The sequence below is a fragment of the Gracilinanus agilis genome, chromosome 2 (assembly GCF_016433145.1).
Source record: "Gracilinanus agilis isolate LMUSP501 chromosome 2, AgileGrace, whole genome shotgun sequence".
Lineage (NCBI taxonomy): Eukaryota > Metazoa > Chordata > Mammalia > Didelphimorphia > Didelphidae > Gracilinanus > Gracilinanus agilis.
In genome coordinates, this window is record NC_058131.1 from 44,610,742 (window position 1) to 44,631,919 (window position 21,178).

General features: G+C 39.1%; 1 protein-coding gene across 1 annotated transcript in view; it reads right to left on the bottom strand.

Moving 5' to 3' along the window:
• Positions 1–21,178, bottom strand: part of PKD1L3 (polycystin 1 like 3, transient receptor potential channel interacting) — a 62,046-nt gene that overhangs the window by 13,237 nt on the left and 27,631 nt on the right. The window contains exons 9-21 of the mRNA XM_044659372.1: positions 17,757–17,987; positions 17,126–17,227; positions 16,413–16,591; positions 15,098–15,244; positions 12,553–12,755; positions 11,513–11,715; positions 9,390–9,573; positions 8,514–8,635; positions 8,121–8,435; positions 7,082–7,181; positions 6,168–6,311; positions 5,088–5,273; positions 456–771 (exon numbers count right to left, since the gene is read on the bottom strand). Of these exons, the coding sequence (XP_044515307.1) occupies positions 456–771; positions 5,088–5,273; positions 6,168–6,311; positions 7,082–7,181; positions 8,121–8,435; positions 8,514–8,635; positions 9,390–9,573; positions 11,513–11,715; positions 12,553–12,755; positions 15,098–15,244; positions 16,413–16,591; positions 17,126–17,227; positions 17,757–17,987 (2,432 nt within the window). The remainder of the gene's footprint in view (positions 1–455; positions 772–5,087; positions 5,274–6,167; positions 6,312–7,081; positions 7,182–8,120; positions 8,436–8,513; positions 8,636–9,389; positions 9,574–11,512; positions 11,716–12,552; positions 12,756–15,097; positions 15,245–16,412; positions 16,592–17,125; positions 17,228–17,756; positions 17,988–21,178) is intronic.

Genomic DNA, 21,178 nt, shown 5'->3' on the forward strand with positions numbered 1-21,178 from the left:
TCATATGGTGATTGAAACCTTCAGTTGATGCACACTGAACTATTCCTTGGGTCTTTGATAATTTTGATTTTAATTTAATGATTTAATTTTAGCATATGGTTTTCTGGTAGACATAAACTATTCATGAAGAAAGTCTTGCTCAAGGGATGATTTCACAGTCTGGTCAAATTTGAGTTATACTTGAGCACTCTGTGCTCGTGGGTGAAAAAGAAAATATCTTACCAGAACAATGATGAGTTTTTGCTCAAACCTGAATGTCCCTGTAGATCGAGACAAAACTTGGAACTTTGTATCTAAAAGGTAAATTTCCTTTAAAAAGAAGAAAGGTGCCTGAAACAGTAGTAGCAAAGGAAATAGACATGGTATATGTCAACCTGGATTAACAGTATATTTTGATGACTCTCAAATGTCCAATCTCAAGAATGGACAGAAAGCCACATCCCAGATTTGCTCACCTCTTAGCATCCTCAGAGCTGTTCCCAAGGGCAACAACATAGCCTCCTCCTGAGTAGATAGCAAACTGTCCTTGGATAGGATATCCACCCAAGGCTTCCTCACTCTGATAATACCAAATGCTGTCTTTTGTGCTATTCAGATCAAGAGGGGCCCAGTTAACTCCATAATTCTTTTGATCTTCCTCATGATGTTGATAATAGGACTTCACTTGTTCGCTGGGAGAAATTCTATTTGGAAAGGGTACAATATCAGGAATACGGATCTGGCGAATTTGGACATCACTTACAAGGAAGGAATTTCCATCAGCAATAAAACCTAGAGAAAAAAAAAATTCTTTAAAGCATCTAGTTAAGTGGGAAAAGATAGCACTAGACAGTTAACTAGAAAACCTAGAGTAATGGGAATTGCACCACTAATCCTGAGGATTTCATTAACATTTTATAAAGAAACTAATCAAAGAAAAAATGATCACTTGTAATAGCATAAAACCACAAACAATCCTTGTGTTCAATGATTGGAAAATTTCTGAGTTCATGAATATGACCAAATAATTACTGTACTCTAATGGCAAATATGAAGAAAACAAACGTGAGAAGACAAAAAGTTACAGTGAAGAAAGAAGAATGTGAACAATATATAACCATCAATTATGTAACAAATTAACAGCAACAAATAACCATACAGAAGACATTTAAAAAATACATTTAAAAACAAAAACCATATATGGATTATCATTTTTTTGTTGTTGATGGTTACTTAGTTTAGAATAAAAGTAAGTTGATTGTTTTAAATTACACAAGAGACGTTTAAGGGGAGATTTGACAGTTTTAAAGTAATAGTGCTTTGCACATAGCTTAATAAATATTTGTCAAATTGTTGTTCAGTCATTTTCAGTTGTGTCTGACTGCTTGACTCCCCTACATGGGGTTTTCTTGACAAAGATACTAGAGTAGTTTGCTATTTCCTTCTCTAGCTCATTTTACAAATGAGGAAACTAAAGCCAACAGGGTTGTGACCAGTCCAGTTCACACATCTAGGAATTGTCTGAGGTCAGATTTGAACTTGGGAAGATGACTCTTTCTGACTCCAGACCTAGCACTCCACTGCCCCAGTTGGCTGCCCCCATTTCTTGAATTGCAGTATATAAAAGTTTACAAATGGTAGGTTGTGGCTTAGTCTTCCACCTTATTAACAGATACTCATAGTGGAAGAGTGATCTTAAGTTGTTACTATAGAAAATTTAGTTAAAACTCAAGGAAACTTGGGACAAGATCTTGAACCTCCATTGATTCCAAAGAGCTACAGTCACACCCTGGAAAGCCTAACCTGAAACAGCTGACCTTTAATAACTATTTGTGAATGGTGGTCCATAAACCCTAGTACATGGTTGGCTGTAGTACTTTGTCAAAGAGAGCCAAAATATCATCACTGAATGACGTCTTTATACTTGGCATATAAACTGGATTTAAATGAAGCAGAGTTGCACAAAGTCTTCAGCCTTACTCTGTGTGAAGGAAAATACTTCTATCTCGAGGATCAGAGTAATGTGCCATAAGCTGGTGTCCTCTGGTGTCTGCTGTCGTGATTGGACACGTAAACTAAGAGGAGGCCACAGGAAGTGACACAAAAGAGGCCCCTTTAAAAAGAGACCTCAGTGAGCTGGGCCCTCTCTTCTGGTTCGTGAACAGGACCTGAAGGAGCTTTTCTGGTTCATGACTGGACTTGAAGGAGGTCTGGACCTTGGTGAAATTCCATGTGGTGAGTGTAAAGCAGGGGTCGGCAATGTATGGCTCTTTCTGCAGGAGCCATAAAGTCCATTTTTTTTCAGGCGATGTTACAGGAGCAGCACTGTGAGCACTGTATGGCTCTCACAAAATTACATTTTAAAAAATGTGGCGTTTATGGCTCTCACGGCCAAAAAGGTTGCCGACCCCTGGTGTAAAGACTGAATCTTCATGAACTTCTCTGAAGGAACTTCCTTTTAATAGAGACTCTGTGGCTGAAGTTTTGCTTCTTTTGCCTTTAAGGTCCTTTGGGCCTCTGACTTTCTGGCCTTGGGATCAAGGCCAGATTTCCCTCAGCTGAGGGTTAATTAGATCTACCTGTATTGAGCTAGAGGATCAGAGCAAATTACCTAGTGTGTTAGATTACTTATCTTATCCTCTCTCTCATTTTCTTATTTCTTCTTCCTCTCCTCATTTGTAAATAAACTTCCATAAAAGTAATTTTGACTTGAGATTATTCTTTTTTTTTTTTTTTTTTAAATTTTAAACCCTTAACTTCTATGTATTGACTTATAGGTGGAAGAGTGGTAAGGGTAGGCAATGGGGGTCAAGTGACTTGCCCAGGGTCACACAGCTGGGAAGTGTCTGAGGCCAGATTTGAACCTAGGACCTCCCGTCTCTAGGCCTGGCTCTCAATCCACTGAGCTACCCAGCTGCCCCGAGATTATTCTTTAATTGGGGATTGATAATTATTCAGTTTCCTGGTGACCAACCTTTTAATATTAACCCAATAAAACCCCCTTTTTACCTCTTACACAGCATGAATGACAACATGGCAGAGCCAGTGTGACCGTAGGCGTCCCTAGTGAACAGGGAAGAGCCAATGGAATGTCACCATGGTATGACATTTGAAAGGCAATGGGCAAAGAGGGTTCTTAAACCCAGGTGGGAAGTGCACAGTGCTTTTTCTTGGCTTCCAGACCTGGACTAACTGGTTCTCAAAGCTGTCCAGGCACTGGCTTATCTTAGCTCCTGGCCTATGAGAAGCTGCCATGCTGTGGTGGTTAACAGGGCCTTAGCCAGTCAAATGAAGAAGGAAGTCATAGTACTTTCTGGTCCTATTATAAACCAAAATACAACCACATTTATTCTAATAAGAATTGTAAACAAAGTAGATGTGCTCTAGCTGTGGAATGGCTAAACAAACTATGAAACATGAACATAGTGGAACATTATTGTTCCATAAGAAATGGTGATCTTAGGAGACATGAACTGTTACAAGTGAAGTATCAGAGCCAGGAAAACAATGTACATAGTGTTATATTCAATAATCTGGGAAGAGATGGATGCCACCTTGACTGACAGGGATGGCAGTTGAGAGACTCAGAATGTTCCCAGGTGCTGTGAGCCAGGGGCAAACATCGGTTGGCCTCACCCTATAAATACCCCTCATAGCCACTTTGAGGGAGGTCTCTCGCCTGAGAGGTCTCTGGACTGAGAAGTCTCTGGTCTAAAGTCTCTGCACTCAGAGGCTGAGAACTAGAGATCACAGATCTATGCCAACCTCTGTGATTCAGTCTGGGCAGTGGGTGGCTGGAAGGGTGGTTTGAAGGGTGGTTGAAGGGTTGCCGGGTGGTTTAAGAAGAAGAGGGTAGGAATAAACCTGAATCTATTTCCTGATAGACTGAGGACTAGTGAATCACCAACTGGTGGTAAGAGAGCTGAGAGAATAAAGACCATCAATACATCTGCAGCAATAGCCTCCCTATTCTCTGGCTTGGCTGTGGCCAGGTCTGGCCGGAGACAGAGGGAGAGGTGAAATCTCCAGCCTCCACCTGATCAATAGCCTCCAATCCTTATTGTTAGTCTATAGATAATAGATCAATAGGGTTTCCAATCCTCAATCCTTGACCTTGTTATCCTTTCCCTATTTATAGATAAAAGAGTGTTCAACAAGTACCTTCCTGAGCGGTTTTTCTATCACGGCCCTTGGGAAAGGAGTCAAACACAGTCAGATCCTGAACGTTATCCAAGGCAGATCAATAGCCCAATACTAGTTTATCCAACCCTGGTTGGACCTGGAAAGGTTACCCATCCATCTAACCTCTCTAGGGTCCTACTTGGGCAGCTGTTAGAGAGAAGGGGATAACTTACAGCAGCAGTCAGGGTGACAGGAGTAGGTGTTCCTCCCACCAACTGTAGCTAAGGAGATCATAGATAGATACACATCATTATCATAATTATATATCTATATCTCCCTTGTACCCTATATTCCTATAACAATAGTGACTACAACCATAAGAGTGTTGAAACTTAAAGTTGTGTAACTATAATCAAGTTTGGTCTCCAGGAAAAGTAGAGACAACGTTCTTTTTTCCTTTCTTTGCAGAGGTGGGAGACTAGGAATATAGCACATCACATATATCATCAGACTTAGCTGATTGTGTTTTGATGAACTGCTTTCTCTTCTTACCCCTTTTTTCTCTCTTTCATTATATCCTTTGATAAAAGAGATGATTCTTTGAGTGAAGAAGGAAAGATGAATGTGATCGGGTGGTTTAGTGGTTAGAGTCAGACTTAGAGATGGGAGGTCACGAGTTTGAATGTGGCCTCAAAATATTTCCTAGCTGTGTGAGCCTGGGTAAGCCACTTAACCCTAGTTGGCTGGCCCTTACCACCTGGAACCAATATTTAGTGTTGATTTTTAAGACAAGGGATTTTTAAAAAGAGAAATGAAGGGGATACAAAACCAAGAATTAACAAAAAAATTAAAAGATAACATGGGGAACCTAAGAACTAATGACACCAGTTATTCACCCCATATTGAACTCAGCACCTATCATGGGCTAGGTATCATGCTAGGTGTTGGGGATACAAGGATCATGGTCCCCACCATATAACTCTTACCTCTGTAATCCCCATATAGGTTAGGAATGAGGGTGTTGTTAGTCCATTGGTAGAAGTGCTTAATAAGCTTGATCTCTTCAAAGTGGTTATTAATTCTCTTTCGGATGGCTTGATTGAGGTAAAAACTATTGTAATTCCTTTCTGAATAAGTGGAAATCATCAGCACAACAAGGAAGAGGATTTGTACTGTTGAATAGAGAAATCAGATGAGTGGATAAGAGGCTATAGGAAATAGAGTGCTTGGTTTCTTAGCAATCAACAAGCTATACCTCCTCTAAGAAACTGAAATTCCCTGCTAGGATTCTCCCTGTGACTATTTGCCTATTCTCCCCCTGGACAGTTTTTCCCCCAGAAGAGGTAAAATGTTTCCTATCTTACACATAACAGTACCATTGTTGAGTTTGTTACAAGGCTTTATAGAATGTCTGTGTTCACAAAGTAGAGGATCTCAAGGTGGCACCCGCCTTTCTAAATCCATGGATGTGTTTTCAGCTGGGTTGATAACAGTAAAAGGAAATCATAAACATAATATCTTGTACTTTTTGAACCCTTGCCTTCCATCTTAGATTTAGTATTTAGTTCCAAGGCAGAAGAGAGGTAAGGGTCAGGCAATGGAAATGAAAGTGACTTGCCCAGGGTCACACAGCTAGGAAGTGTCTGAGGCTACATTTGAACCTAGGACCTCCCATCTCTGGGCCTGGCTTTCTATCCACTGAGCCACCCAGCTGCCCCCTTTTAAGTGTCTTAAAAACCAAACTTCCAAGTGCCTTTATAATAATTCATTTTTCTTCTGTGAGATAAGTGAGACTTATCATTATTCCTATTTTTCACATAGGGAAAATGAGGCACAGAGAAATGAAGAATTTTTGTCCAAGGAATTAGCAGAGTTGGAAATAAAACCTGTGGCCCCTCCCTCTTGATTAATAGTATTTACATTTGATTTCACTACCCTCTAAACCCCAGAACTAAACTCTATTATAGATAGGCATTTGAGTTAAACAAATGCCTTCCCAACATTTTTTTCTGTTTGCTTTGGAAGTGTGTTGCTGCCTCAACATGGTTCCATGTTCTTTTTCATACCACAAATTTCTCTTGTCATTCGGAACAGTTGTTTCTCTTTCCTTGTTCTTTCTGGAGCTTTAACTGGGCAGTTTATGGCAGGGGCCCTGTAGATGGGGTTGTTCTCATCTCTTAAACCAGGTGGTGACAAAGAGGGACATCTTGCTGTCAAAAAAAAAAAGGGGGGGATGGAGGCAAAAGAAACACCATGCTTTGGTGAAATACTGATTGATTTAACCCTTGATGGAGGAAGACTAAACCAGGGAGGCAGGATCCTTAAATGTATAAATTCAATCCAACCCAGTATGCATTTGTTAAATGACTGCTAGGTTTTGAGGTACACTACTAGGTACTGGGGATACTAAGGCAAAATGAAAATCGGTTTGATTTGAGGACGTGGGCTAGAGAGTCTCCCATCTGAATTCAGTATGTCTTGGCTATAGTGTAACTGATCAGGCTAGCATAGTACAACTGGAAGTCAGTCCCTCAACACATGGTTATTAGGCACCTAACATTGATGAAGAAGGGGCAGCCAGATGGCAGGTAGAGCACCATGTCAGGACTCAGGAAGACTCATCTTTCTGAGTTCAAATCTGGCTTCACACACTTACTGGCTGTAGGATTCTGACCAAGTCATTTAACTCTATTTGCCTCAGTTTCTTCATTTGTAAAATAAGCTGAAAAAAATGGTAAATCACTTCCAAGAAAATTCCAAATGGATATGACTGAACAACAATATGAATCAATTATGTTGCTAAGTACCTACAATGAAGGGCATTCTCTCGAGCTCACAGCCTAATGAAGAAACAATAAACAAACAGGCCATGTACAAGATAAATTGGGGGTTCTCTCAGAGGGAAGACGCTAAATGCTAAGGAGGACAGGAAAAGGCTCCTGCACAAGGCAGGACTTTTGCTAAGTCTTGAAGGAATTACCTAGGAGAGCCAAGATCCGTCTCATCTGTTGGTCCTTCTCTTTGTTGTGCCATGATAACCTTGTCATCAACAGTGATAAAAACAGTGTGAGTATCATCACCTGTAGAAGAGAATAAGAGATTCCTTTCTGAATAGGTATAGGAGCAGGCAGGAGGTTAAATTTTTGGGCAAAATGAGAATTGGTTATGATCAATGGATTTCAATATCTTTATTTTCATTACATTTATTGGTGTCAAACTTAAAAGTATCTGATTTAACTATTTGTAAGTTACCAATATAAAGACCATAATAAAGGTGCTTCGGAGTGTCCAATGAGTAAAGGGGGTATTATCTTCCACACTATCTTATGAACAACTCTTGAACATGATTGATAGAACAGCTTGCAATATTAGAAGGAAAATAGACAGTTTGTGCTAACTTGTAGAAGTTGCTAGTTAGTAGTAGAATTAGGACCAGCACCCAGGTTTAGATACTGAACATAAAAAAAAATAATTTGGTAAAAAAGAAAAACTCAAAGTTAATTTGGTCCGGCATACAGAGAAGGGAGAGAAGGGAAGTCCAGGCCCTCAAGGAGTTCACAGTTGAATGAGGGAGACAAAATCAAACAACCTGAGTTCCAGGCCTGATTCTGACACATGCTGGCTATGTGACCTGGGCTAGTCACTTAGACTCTTGCAGCTTTGACTTTGAAACCAGTTCTCTTCCTATAAATGCCTTTTCCTATTATTGTATTTTGACTGGTTTTATAAAACATCTCTTTCAGGGGGCAGCTGGGTAGCTCAGTGGATTGAGAGCCAGGCCTAGAGACAGGAGGTCCTAGGTTCAAATCCGGCCTCAGACACTTCCCAGCTGTGTGAAGTCACTTGACCCCCATTGCCTACCCTTACCAATCTTCCACCTATAAGTCAATACACAGAAGTTAAGGGTTTAAAATTTAAAAAAAACAAACAAAAAAACATCTCTTTCATAATCTGCTATAGCACTAAAATTATATTATTAATTTCAGTCAAAGTGTCATTTTTAATAAATTCCCACTTACTTTCACTGGCTGGATTATGAAGATATTTTGGAGGACTGACAGTACCATTGAAATGACCCAGCTGGTCGCTTGATCTCTGTTCAGATCTAGGCTATAAAGAGCTGTGAAAAAGGCAGAAACTAGGCTTGTAACACCCAGAAGGAGCCAACAGATATAAATGGACCATTTGGGCAGGGAGTTCAAGATGGCAGGCCTCTCTTCCTCTGAGTCCAGCATAGGGAAACTTGTGATTTCACTAAAGAGAAGAGATTGAGGGCAAGAATCTTGCATTAAATGATATAGAAAGAGGAAAGTAGGAAACAGGCAGGAAGGATCCTTTTACCTGGATGAGTCCTGTGCCATGGTAAGAATTTGAGTCTCTACAAGCTCCTTGAGACTTTGCAGCTGGCTGACGGAGTACAGGACATCGGGGGCCTTTCTGGTTGGGCTTGCCAAAAGTGTACTGCACAGAAATTGCAGTCTTTCCAGGACTTTAAGCAGGTAATGATTTAAATTGCGGAGATTTTCTGGAACTTCTAAAAGCACATTCCATATGGATGTGAGCATACTTCTTAAAGATGGAGGGCTTCAATTAAATTAAAATTTCCTTTCTACCTTTGATGAGCTGTTCTTGGTGCTTCTCTATAGTCATTCAACTCCAAGGAGTTTAAAGACACCAAGGATTTAGAATGATTAAAGAAACTACACTTTTCTCCCCAATCAATACAAATTTATTAAGTTACCTATAAAGTGCCAGGAATTGGGAATACAGATGCAAAGCTGAGTGGGGATTATCTGAGAGTTGAAGGAAGCTAGGAATTCTAAGAGAAGGAATTTCCCACATTAGACTTGGCAGCCTGTGCAAAGGCATGTCAAAAGACAACCTCACAGGACCTTATTTGTAGGGACACTTTATATGGGAAATATACTAGGATAGTCATTGTGAGAACCAAATTTGTCCCAGAACTAATTGCCTTTATCATATGATCTTAACACTCTCTGTAAATAAATAGGGAGTTGTTATAGTTTCCTAGAGGAATGAAGACAATTGATCTCCCATGATCCCAGAAAACCTTTCAATGGCATCATTATCAACATTACTTCATAGCTTTAGAAAAAGAATCCTTGTTCAGAGTGGTAAAATGTGTTTTTTCATTAATTGGGATATCTAATCAAGAGATCTGAGCTCAAAGGAATTAAAACCAGTAGGTAAAATGACTCTTCTAAGTAGTTAAGTGGTCAGAAACAGTGGGAAGGAAAGGAGACAGTTCATTAAAAAAAGCACTTTACCATTTTCAAGATGTGACCCTGTCTGCTGCCACTGATCTCCTTGCCTTTCTAGATGACAACGAATGAGGCTTGACAGCATTTTGATGAGTTCTGTAACACTGTCAGAACTCCAGCTGGAGCCTTCCCACTGTGTAGGCAAGCTTGCATTTTTCATGTGCAAAAATCCCACTGTTTCCTTTAACTCCTGAATGTGGATTCAAGATGAAAAGAAGTTAGTGGCACCTGTATCTTTTGCCTAAATTAAGAATACCATCCTACTGAAGGTGTCAGAAGAAACTCTAAAGAGTTGTTGTGGAAAAAATTCTATGATGGTGCTTCCTCATCATATATTGAGAGCTGGAAGGGACCTCAGTCTAATTCCCTCCATAACATATGAAACTGAGGTTGAGGCACTTGTCCAAGGGCACACATCTTGTAAGGGTCTAAGGCAGGATATGAACTCCAATGTCCTTTCCTCCTAGGCACCAGTGCAGGGAGGAACTGTAAATATCATCCCTATTTTACTGGTCAGAAAGCACAGGGGCTTCCTTACTCAAGGTCCACAGCTACTAAATGTCAGAGCTGGGATTTGGTTCTGGTTTGTATCTGGTGGAGAAAGATACAGATTTGAAATCAGAGAAACTGCTTGTGTGAGGGAGGACACTAACTAAAATAGCTGACAATTGTATGGACTTGAATATTGGGGTTTCACAATGAGTCTGTGAATAAACACCCACATGTGTATTATTATTGGTTTGATAATTTCATCTCCAAAGACCACAAAGGTTCTTTCCTGGGATGGTGATAAGAAGGACCTTTTGTTTTGAACATATTTAGAGAATATGCCATTTTGTGAGTTCCAAATTCTGTGGCTAGTACGTCTTAAAAGCTTATGAAGAAAATATTATAAATCAATGACAGTGGCAGCTAGTGGCTGAGTGGATCAGGACTTAGGCCTGGAGTTGGGAGGTCCTGGGTTTAAATCTAGCCTAGCTGTGTTACCCTGGGCAAGTCATTTAACCCCCATGACCTAGCCCTTACTGCCTTGGAACAAAAACACAATATTGATTCTAAGATGGAAGGTAAAGGTTCTTTAAAAAAAAGCAAACCAACCAATGGCTCTGAATGCTTTTCTACAAACCATAAAAAAAATTAGGGGTAGTAATTAGTCAATAAGAGTACTTGAGCACACTGTCTACACTGGCTGGGAAGTTCATAATATCTCTAAATCAATTGTTGGTGAGTCTTCAGAAAGGCAACATTTGCATCCAGAAATGGAGTATAGAGTTCAATTTTAAAAAAAATTAAGATGTCTTGTTCCTTTTATGACAGGTCAGAGCTCTTTTTGAACTTTAGAAACATTCATTAAAATATCTCCCTCTTTTGCCAGTAAATACTGTTTGCCCATTGTTATATTTTTGTTTTTTTACAGAAACTGATTCTAATCTGGCCCAGGGGTCCTAAAGCATTGAAGATGTGGGCATGGGTGGGGAATTTTATCTTTTGGTAATTTCCTATTTTAAATAACTATTCTTGCTACTGAAATATTAACCTCAGTTGACTTTGTGCCACAGAAGAGTGAAAATGCTATTAAAATGTAAATGCAAATCGAATGTAATGGACCTCTGTACCAGCAGCAATACAAAAACCCAGGACAATTCTGAGGGATTTATGTTAAAGAACGCTACCCACATCCAGAGGAAGGACTGCAGGAGAGGAAACATATAAGAAAAACAGCTGCTTGAATGCATGGGCTGGGGTGGACATGATTGAGGATGTGGACTCAAAACTACCACACCAATGCAACTATCAACAATTTGGAAATAGGTCTTGATCAAGGACACATGACAAAACCAGTGGAAATGTGTGTCGGCCATGGGTGGGGGGAATGCGGGGGGGGGGGAGGGTGAAGGGGAAAGTAGGAGCATGAATCATGTAACCATGTTAAAAATGAATATTAATAAATGTTTAAAATTTTAAAAAATGTAAATGCAACAATTTGGAAATTGTACGATATTTTGCAAACATTTCAGATTTTTTCACCCTCTAAATTTTAGTGCTCCTGGAACAAAGCCCTGATAACCTCACCTCAGATATCTGGTGTGATTGAAAAGGAGAGATCTATAATGTGGCTCAGAACTTACCTCAATTATTTTTGGAGTAGTTACAGACCCAAAAGATGTGTCTGAGGTGAACGAGGCCTCAAGGGGAAAGAGATGAGGTGGAAGTTTCTCCGGTGGCAGAATCAGTGGGAAGATTCTCCCAATGACAAGATTGATTGGGAAGAGGATGGAAGCAGTATGGATGCTGATGAACAATTCAGACCAGGTCACAGCAAAAGGTCCAACTGAAGGAAGACAGATAGTACCCAGTTGTACTATGCACAATACCACCATAAAAACATTCCTACCTTCCAGGTCACATCTAATTACTTTTTTTAAAACCTTTATGCCTTCCGTCTTAGAATCAATACTGTGAATCAGTCCTTCTTTGTGTTTGTTTTTAAGCCCTTCTCTCTTGTCTTAGAATTAATACTGTGTATTTATTGGTTCTAATGCAGAAGAGTGGTAAGGACTAGGCAATAGGGCTTAATGACTTGCCCAGGGTCACATAACTAAGAAGTGTCTGTGTCTAGGTTTGAACCCAGGACCTTCCATCTCTAGGTCTGGCTTTCAATCCACTGAACCACCTAGCTGCCCCCTCCTTTGTTGTACAGTATATTGGAATGCTCATTTTATTTGGTGTTTGCTAAATCAATATGGAAATAAAATGAAATTTTAAAAAATTCTTATATAGCAGCTTTCTTTGTTGCAAGTTTGGCTGGAGATAGAAGAGTCCAAAGAACTTATTGCATTCTGTTGGTAGCTAAGAGAGAGTGCTGGACATAGAGTCAGGAAACCACAGATTCACATCCTTCCATAACCATCTGTGTGACTTTGGGCAAACTACTTAATTTCTTTCAGGCTCAGTTTACTTATCTATAAATTGGACAGATTTACTCTTACGTTACAGGGTATGTAAAGCTCTAAGGAAATGCTAATAAATAAAAGGAAATGAGAGCAGAGAAACCCTTTCAGAATGTTTTACTATCAGGCTGTAAAGGAAAGAAGGAAAGGAGGCTACCATTCTTTTCTTGGTCCTGGGAGGGATGGAGGTAGATTATTAGGGTCCTGGCTGGATTTACCCCTTTCCTGTCCAGTCCTGTCCTCCTTGGTGCTCCTCAGTTTCCAAAACATGATGTTGATAACCATGTTACAAATAAGAAGGGTCATGCAACAAGAAAGTCTTTGGACCCTTGTGACCTGGTTCCAGGGGCTGCAGGTCACCATTGACAGCCACAGGTGCTCTTGTGTGAATTTTTCTACAATCATGGAGGAATACAAATTTCTGAAAAGAGAACACAGGAGATGAAAAACCAATAGGCTCAATTCCTTCACTCATTTTTAGGAGCAGGAGGTTCTTGGGCACAGAATGGAAAGATTGCTGGGCTTGAAGGCAGGAGAGATGGATTTGAATCTTATCTCTAATCCTTCCTACTTCTGAGATGAAGGACAAATCACCTAACCTCTATGGGCCTCAATTTTATAAGTGCTGTATGCATTGTACTCTTTGAACCTAAAAATGCTATAAAATGTCCACTATTTCATATAATAATGATGACTATGACAATAACTAGCATTTATAGAGCATTTTAAGGTTTGCAAAGCACTTTAAAAATACTATCTCATTTTATTCTCCCAATTCTGGGAGGCAGATTCTATTGTTATCATCATTTTATAGATGAGAAAACTGAGGCAGATAGAGTTTAAATCATACCCAACGTCACACAGCCATTACGTGCTTGAGGCTGGACTTGAACTCAAGTCTTCTTGATTCCAGATCCAGCACTCTATCCACTGCACCACCTAGAACCATATTTCATCCTTTCAATTAGTGCTCAAAAATCACGAGTTCTAAAGTATGAATTAATCTGACCTCCATTCCTCAATTGCTACTTCTATTTCTTGCTTCTCTTTCTTCTCTTGAATAGGCTAAGAAAAGACAAGGGACTATTTGTTCATGATATACTTACTCAGCATTCCCTCGTGAATACAAATTATCATGAAAATTCTACCAAAAAAAGTAACAACAACAACAGCAACAAAAAAACTAGAAGAGGCAAGAACTCTCAATTCCTTTCATGCTTTCAGACTGACTTAATCCCACCTTCATTTCCCTTAGGCTCTTTAAACATGTCAGGCAGTGAGTAAAAATTTATCTATCTATCTATCTATCTATCTATCTATCTATCTATCTATCTACCTATCTACCTATCTGTCTGTCTATCTATCTGTCTATCTATTTGTAGCTACTGGATACTTGAATAAACATTTATTAAGTAACTACTATATGCCAGGCACTGCCCTAAATTCTGGTGATACAAAGAAAAGCAAAAAGTCCCAGCCCCCAAGAAGCCCACAGTCTAATGGGAGAGACAACATGCAAAAGATTATGAAGAAATGAACTATAGACAGGATAAATTGGAGATAGTCAACAGAGGGAAGGCAGATTGGAAAAAGCTTCCCATAGCAGGGAACTAGAACATAGTTCTAGCTGGAACTTAAAGAAAGCCAGGGAAGCCAGAAGGCAGAGATAAGGAAGGGTGTTCCAAGCATGGGGGATTGCCAATGAAAATGCCCAGATAAGATGGAGTGTCTTGTTTGAGGAACAACAAAGAGAGCATTTGTCACTAAATTGCCAAGGAAGAGAAAAATTATCAAGTGTAAGAACAATGGTAAGGGGGATGGATGGACAGATTGTAAAGACTTTTAAAACACAAACGATTTTATATTTGATCCTGGTGGCCACAGGGAGCCAATGGAGTTCATTGAGTGGAGGAATGAGCAGTGCTTTAGGAAAATCACTTTGACAGCTGAGTGGAGGAAGATGGAATGGAAAAAGATTCATGACAAGACCAGCCAGTGGCCTATTTATTGCTTTAGTCAAAGCCTGACATGGTGAAGTCCTGTACCACTGTGGTGGCAAGTGTCAAGAGAAGAGGTGGGGGGTCTCTTTGAAGATTTTTGCAAAGATGAAATCAAAAGGCCTTGGATATGAAGGGTGAGAGATAGAAATAGTCTAGGAGGGTTCCTTGGTTGTGAGCCCTTTGGGAGTAGAAGGATAAATTTTTTAATGGCTGAAGAAATTATGATTTATTATGGAATAACAAAATAGGAAGAATTCAGAAAATCATGGAATATTTATATGGCCTGATAAAACAGAGCCAAAGGAACAATAAACACAAGGGTTATAGGCTACAACAGTATAAAAGAAAACAACACCAAAGGTAGAAAACTCAAGTTAAATATAATGGACAAAGTTCAAAATTATTAAAGGACAGATAAAATTTTAAAAATTAAGTAACAACAATAATAGAGAAGTGGCAGAAAAGGGTTTGGGAGGAAAGGTCATGAATTCTGTTTTAGATACCCTGAGTTTAAGATGTCTAAAGTATTTGTATTCTATATAAATCCATTATAAAAATATGTTCAGTGCCTTTATAGAGATCTCAGGTAAGATCCTGAAGGTCCGGTGAACCCAAAGCAGATAGATATATCCATTAGAGATGGGAGCTATTGCAGAAATCACAGCAGTAGCCAAAAGGATGGAGCGAGGCACCTGAGGGCCTGGGGAACATTGCAGATGAGATTTGATAGCATTCAGTGTTGGTTGTTATTTATCAGTAATACCTAAAGGAAAAGAGTTCTTTCTTTGAGATTGCTGTGAAAACTTGGTCCTTTTGGCAGTCGCCCAGGTCAGTGGCCAGCCAACAGTTACATAGGAAATACCACTTCTTCCTTGTGGTTAAATCACTGACAATTACTTGGGTTACATACCTGTCATGAAACAGAGCATCACATTATTAGAGTTAATATTACCTGTTTACTGAATACAGAAGAGGTGGACTTGACCTATTGGTGATGAGCCCGGGTCATGATGGCACTGTCACTGAAAGCCCAAAGTGAACACTGGAGTGCTGTTTGGAAAGCAGCCTTGAATTTGTTGAGGGGTCCTAGGTTTGACTCCCAGCTTCGGTATAGCGTAACTGGGGAAATGTTTTCAAATTCTCTGGGTCTCTGTTCATCTATAAAATGAGGGCATTGGGCTAAATAACCTTTAAGAGCCCTTCTAGCTCTGTCCTTTAATCCTAAGAAAAATGACCCCCATTTGCATCTCCTATCAGGTCCTGATCTTTTTCCATCCCCAGAGGAATCCTTTACTGTCTAAGAAGGGAACACTAGTCTAATGGAAATATCTACTGGGAAATGGTTTGTGGAAGCCTTGACGCAAGGACTAGAGGATTGGGGTTTTGTCCCAGGTGCTGAATTTAGAAGAGTGGTCAGCGCTGGCAAATCAGTAGCAAAGAAACTGCTGGCCTTAGCTCCTAGTTAGCAAACATAATTGGTTAAAATAAGCTACCAACTGGCTCCCATTCTTCTTGTCCTATCTTGATTAGATGGACCCTCACCAAGGGGGCACCTTCTTTCTCTGGCTTCCTACCTTCTTCTCAGCCCAAATTTCTTCAGAAGAACCCTTGGGATTTCTGCCATTGCTGCTGCCTCACCCTTACCTGAATTATGGCTATATTTTTCTGTTACTTGCTCCATGTATAAAAACTTCTATCCACACTCTATTACATGGAAAATTATGCACATCTCATTGACTACATGGTTTTGTGTCTGGGTAGCTACATTTCCCCACCTACACATAGTTTTATTAAACACTTATGTGCCAGGAGGTGAGGGGCAGGAGAAACTTTAGGAAATTTTTAGGATTTAGGAGAACTAAAAGCAGGTCTTCTCCATAAAACAGTCAGAAACACCTGTAGTAAATCTTAAATTTTTCTTGACTGATAGTAACTCCCCTCCCAAATAGCTACTCATTTTATCAGTCCTTGGCTCCCAGTATCATCATTTTTTATCACAAATCTGTGCTGGTCTCTTCTCCAAGATGTTGGTAATGCACAGGGAAGAAAACCAACCTGAATAAAAAGAAAATACTTGCCAGGATGGGCTGGTGCCAGAATTGTCATGCCAGAGTCGGATGCTATGCAACTCCCCTAGTGGGGATCTGGTGGTGAGAAGGAAGACATCTTGTGCCCCCCGTTCAAAGACGACTTTCTGAGGGTCACTCAGGTGGTGAGGATCACTCCGTCCTTCTGACCCATAAAGGATGAGAACAACCTTGAATTGGATAAAGGAAGATTGAGACGAGATCTTCTAATACTTGACATTTGGATTTTGCTCCTTGCCTTAGACACTTCCTAGTTGTGTGACCTTGGGCAAGTCTCTTAGTCCATGTTGCCTAGCCCTTACTGCCCTTCTGTCCTTGAACCAATACTTAATATTGATTCCAAGACAGAAAGGAGAGACGGGTTATGAAGGGCTTTGATTGCCAAATAGCAGATTTTATATTTGATCCTGAAGGTGCTAGGGAATCACTGGAGTTTATGAAGTAGGACAATGGAGGGATGTGACATGGTTGGACCAGCATTTTGGTTAAAATCACTTTGGTGCAAGAATCATGTAACCATGGAAAAATTTTTAAAATTAAATAAAATTTAAAAAAATCACTATGGTGGTTGAATGATGGATTTGAGTGGGGGAGAGATTAGTGGCAGACAGACCAGGGAGCAGACTATTGCAATAGCCCAGGAGAGAGGTGTTAGGAGGTAAAAGAGGGCACACTCACATGAGAATGAAGAACGTTTGTCTCACCTTGGCTGTTGTAGCTGCCCTTCTACGAAACCCAGTAAAGACTTGAATGAGGTAGTGAGATTGAGAGTTGGGACAGTTGTCTGCCAGGATGGTGACTTTCATCTGTAGGGTGGCCATGACCAGAAAAAAATATTCTAGTATTCCCTTAAAATAACCCATACTTTTCCCCAAAATTGAAATGAGTAATACTTACTGCCACAGAATTATTGATAAAAAGAGCCAGGGCAGAAGTATAGTGTTATGCAGGAAATATGCCCTAGGACAGTGATGGGCAAACTTCTTAAAGAGGGGGCCAAAGGAAAGGAAATCTCCTCTGTCAGTCTGTTTCTAAGGCAACACTTTCAGAAGTTTCTTTTATTGTATCCTACTCATTGTATTTGTCAGATAAGGAATAATGTCCTACCAGATAGAACATTTCAGGGGGCCATAGTTTGCCCATCACTGCTCTAAGATACATGCTTTTTGGTTGTGATGCTAAAAATATTATTTATTATTTAAGTGCCTGGGCTTGTCCACACAACTGGGGAGTGGACGCTGCCACCTTTGAACTCAGGTTTTTGATACTTTGGGGAGGGGGGAGAAGAGAGGGGGGCGAGGAAGGCACTTTGCCGAAGCTCTCCGAGCGCCTCACCTTCTTCCTGTCCTCCCTATCCTTTCTCCAGGCCCACGCAGCGAAAAGGATATAAAATCCCAAAAGGCCGGCCAGCAAGGACACCCCAATAGGATTGTGGGTCACCCTACTGAAGAGCTGGACGGTGTCGCGGACATGCACCGTCCTGGGCAGGGATTTCCAGGAACTGCCCAAGAACTCGAGCTGGTCGGAGAAGCACTGAGTCTTGGCCAGGCTGCTCTGAGGCCCCGCCTGCAAGCAGAGGGAATGATGGGAGTCACTCCGGAGGCAGCCGCCTCGCGGGAGAAAATAAGTCCGTGACAGCTTCGGAGAACCTTCCGGGCAGCTGCACGCCCCGCCTCGGGCGGCGAAGGTCCGGTCGGTTAGCCTCGCCATTCAGAGAGCCGCTGGGATAGACGGACACTTTTATTGGGTTAGGAAAGCCCCAGGGAAGGAGACTCCGACCACGCAGGTCAGTAACTTCTCTGTGCTGACCGGTCTTCGCGTGGAAGACCGTTCTCTCTCCACTCACTGCGCCGTGCTGCTTCTCACAGGTTAAATAAGGAATTTAATTTTTCCCCAGGAAGGTTGATGATGATGATGATGATGATGATGATGATGATGATGATGATGATGATGATGATGATGATGATGATGATGATGATGATGATGATGATGATGATTATTAATATTATTATTATCATCATTATCATTATCATTATTATTTTATCATCATCATTATTATTATTGTTATTGTTAATATTAAATATATTGATTTTAAATGCAAATAAATATTAAATTATAAATGTTATTAAACATTTATTATTGTCATATAAATAAAAGTATTCATTATTAAATAAATAAAGCCCAAATAGTAAATTATTGTTAATATTGTTACTAAATATTTATTATTAATAAAGAAATAAAATAAATTTTATTAACTAAAGACAAATAGAATATCAATTATCATTATTAAATAAATAAAATTATTTCCTGGTAAATTAAACAAATGAATAGTAAATTATTAAATATTTATTATTAAATAAATCAAGCATAAATACTAAATCATTAAATATTATTATTAAAGAAATGAAATTATTTCTTATTAAATAAATTGAACAAATAAATTAAATATTAAATATTTATAAATTAAATCAAGCATAAATACTAAATCATTAAATATTATTAAAATTGTATTATTAAATAAATAAAGCAATGCCTTATTAAATAAATTAAACATAAACACTAAATAATTAAATATTAATCATTTAAAGAGATTAAACCTGGCAAATAATATTATTACTAAATATTTATTATTAAAGAACTAAAATTATTATCAAGTAAATTAAACAAAAATAGCAAATTATTAAATACTATTATTAAAGAACTAAATAAAATTATTGTTAAATGAGTTAAACATAAATAAATAGCAAGTTATTAAACAGTATGAAATATTTATTGTTAAAAATTAAACAAATTCATTGTTAAAAATTAAAAATGACATTTAGTGATAATATTAATAATTTAATATTAATATTATTACTAATTGTCATTAATGAAATATGATTATTATTAAATAAATTAAGCATAAACAATAAATTATTAAAATTATTAGGGAAATAAAGTTATTACTAAATAAATTAAACAAATAGTAAAATCATGAATACTGTTATTTAGAAACAAATAAAAGTATTAAGTCAGACCTAAATAGTAAAGCATTAAATATTTGCAATCATTAAATAAAAATATTTATTATTAAAGAAATAGTAAATTAGTAAATGCCATTATTAAATATTACTATTAAATAAATAAAATTATTTTATGTATTAAATAATTGAATTATTACTTAATTAAATGATGGTTATAGAAGGATTTCATGGCTTGTGAAGCACACTAGAGACTTGATCACTGCCAAGATGGCCTCAGATCCTATCCCCTTTAGGGAAGTTGTTTTGGGAAATCATTTTTTGGATAATCTTCATGGCATGTAAAAGAAAGCCTTAGAGAGATGAAAGCAGGCTGGGCATTCTAGCTGGTTCCAGTTGAAGAAATTCTTTGGCTAGTTATCTTGAACAATGTTTCTCTGCCTCATTTGCTTCCAGGGCATCTCTGATTGCTTTGCTCAAATTGTCTGGTGAAGTGAGGATAGCCTCTGATGTGAGGATTTAAGGGTGGGAGGTTTTAATCTCTTTCTGCTGTATTTTTTTTTTTTGTTGTTGTTGTTAGAAATACAAAGAAAGATGGAAATATGTATTGAGAGAGACAGATAGACAGACAGGCTGGAAGAGCAAGCCACAGGAAGCTAGAGTTATGGGTTTGTTTCTTTTTAAACTTGGTAAATCCGTGATGCCCTATGGAGCAAGGAGCAATTGGGAACTCAACCTCTGGTACTTAAGCCCAGTGGAAGGATTCACCTGGTACTTGTTCCTAAATCTGGACATGAATTTGATAGAACCAGTGTGATATAGGAAATAAACTGAATTTTGAGCCTAAATATCCTTCCTTTCCCTCCAGAAACTGAGGTGGTATCTGGAGGGGGGGTTGGGGGTTGAGGACTCCTCTGACCCTGAGATTTGGGAGGAAATGCGTGTACATTTGTTCATGCTGTATTTTTTTGAAATAAATTGTTGTTCAGTCTTTTCAGTAATGTCTGACTCCTTATGACCTCATTTAGGATTTTCTTGGCAAAGATCCTGGAATGCTTTGCCATTTCCTTCTCCAGTTCACTGTCAGATGAGGAAACTGAGGCAAACAGGGTGAAGTGACTTGTTCAGGGTCACCCAGCTAGTCAGATTTGAATTTAGGAAGATGAATCTTCCTGATTTTCTAGTCCCCGCACTCAATCTGCTGCTGGCACCCCCTTTGTAAAAAGCAAATCTACTGTTAAATAGGACTGGGAAGTCCTATTCACTGTCTCCCCTAAACAGCCAGCCATAAGGGGTTTGAGCAATAGAATAGAAACATCCACAAAAAAGAATATAGCCTGAAGAGCAATATAACAGGTGTGACCTCAAGAGAGCCCACCATGTCCCAAGTCATCATTGATCCTTGCGAGGAAATAAATGCTTCTACAGTTTCAGTGGCTCCTTCAGATTATAAAGGTCTTGGACAATGGAAAGATGGCTGCACTTGGGATCAGAGATCCAGGGTTCTCACCCACCCCTTCCCTTTACCCTTTGTAGTTAGGTAATACAATGGATAGAACCTTGAATCTGGAATCAGGGAAGAACTGAGTTCAAATCTGCCCTCAGACCATTACCAGCTCTGTGATCCTGGGCAAGTCATTTTTACCTTTGTTTGCCTCAATTTCTTTATCTATAAAATGGGGATAATAATAGCACCTATCTCCCAGAGTTTCTGTGAGAATCCCATGGGGAGAGTCCAAAGATTTTTTACATTTTCCTTTCAATGTTGGTTATATATTGGTCAGTATTTCTCAGGGG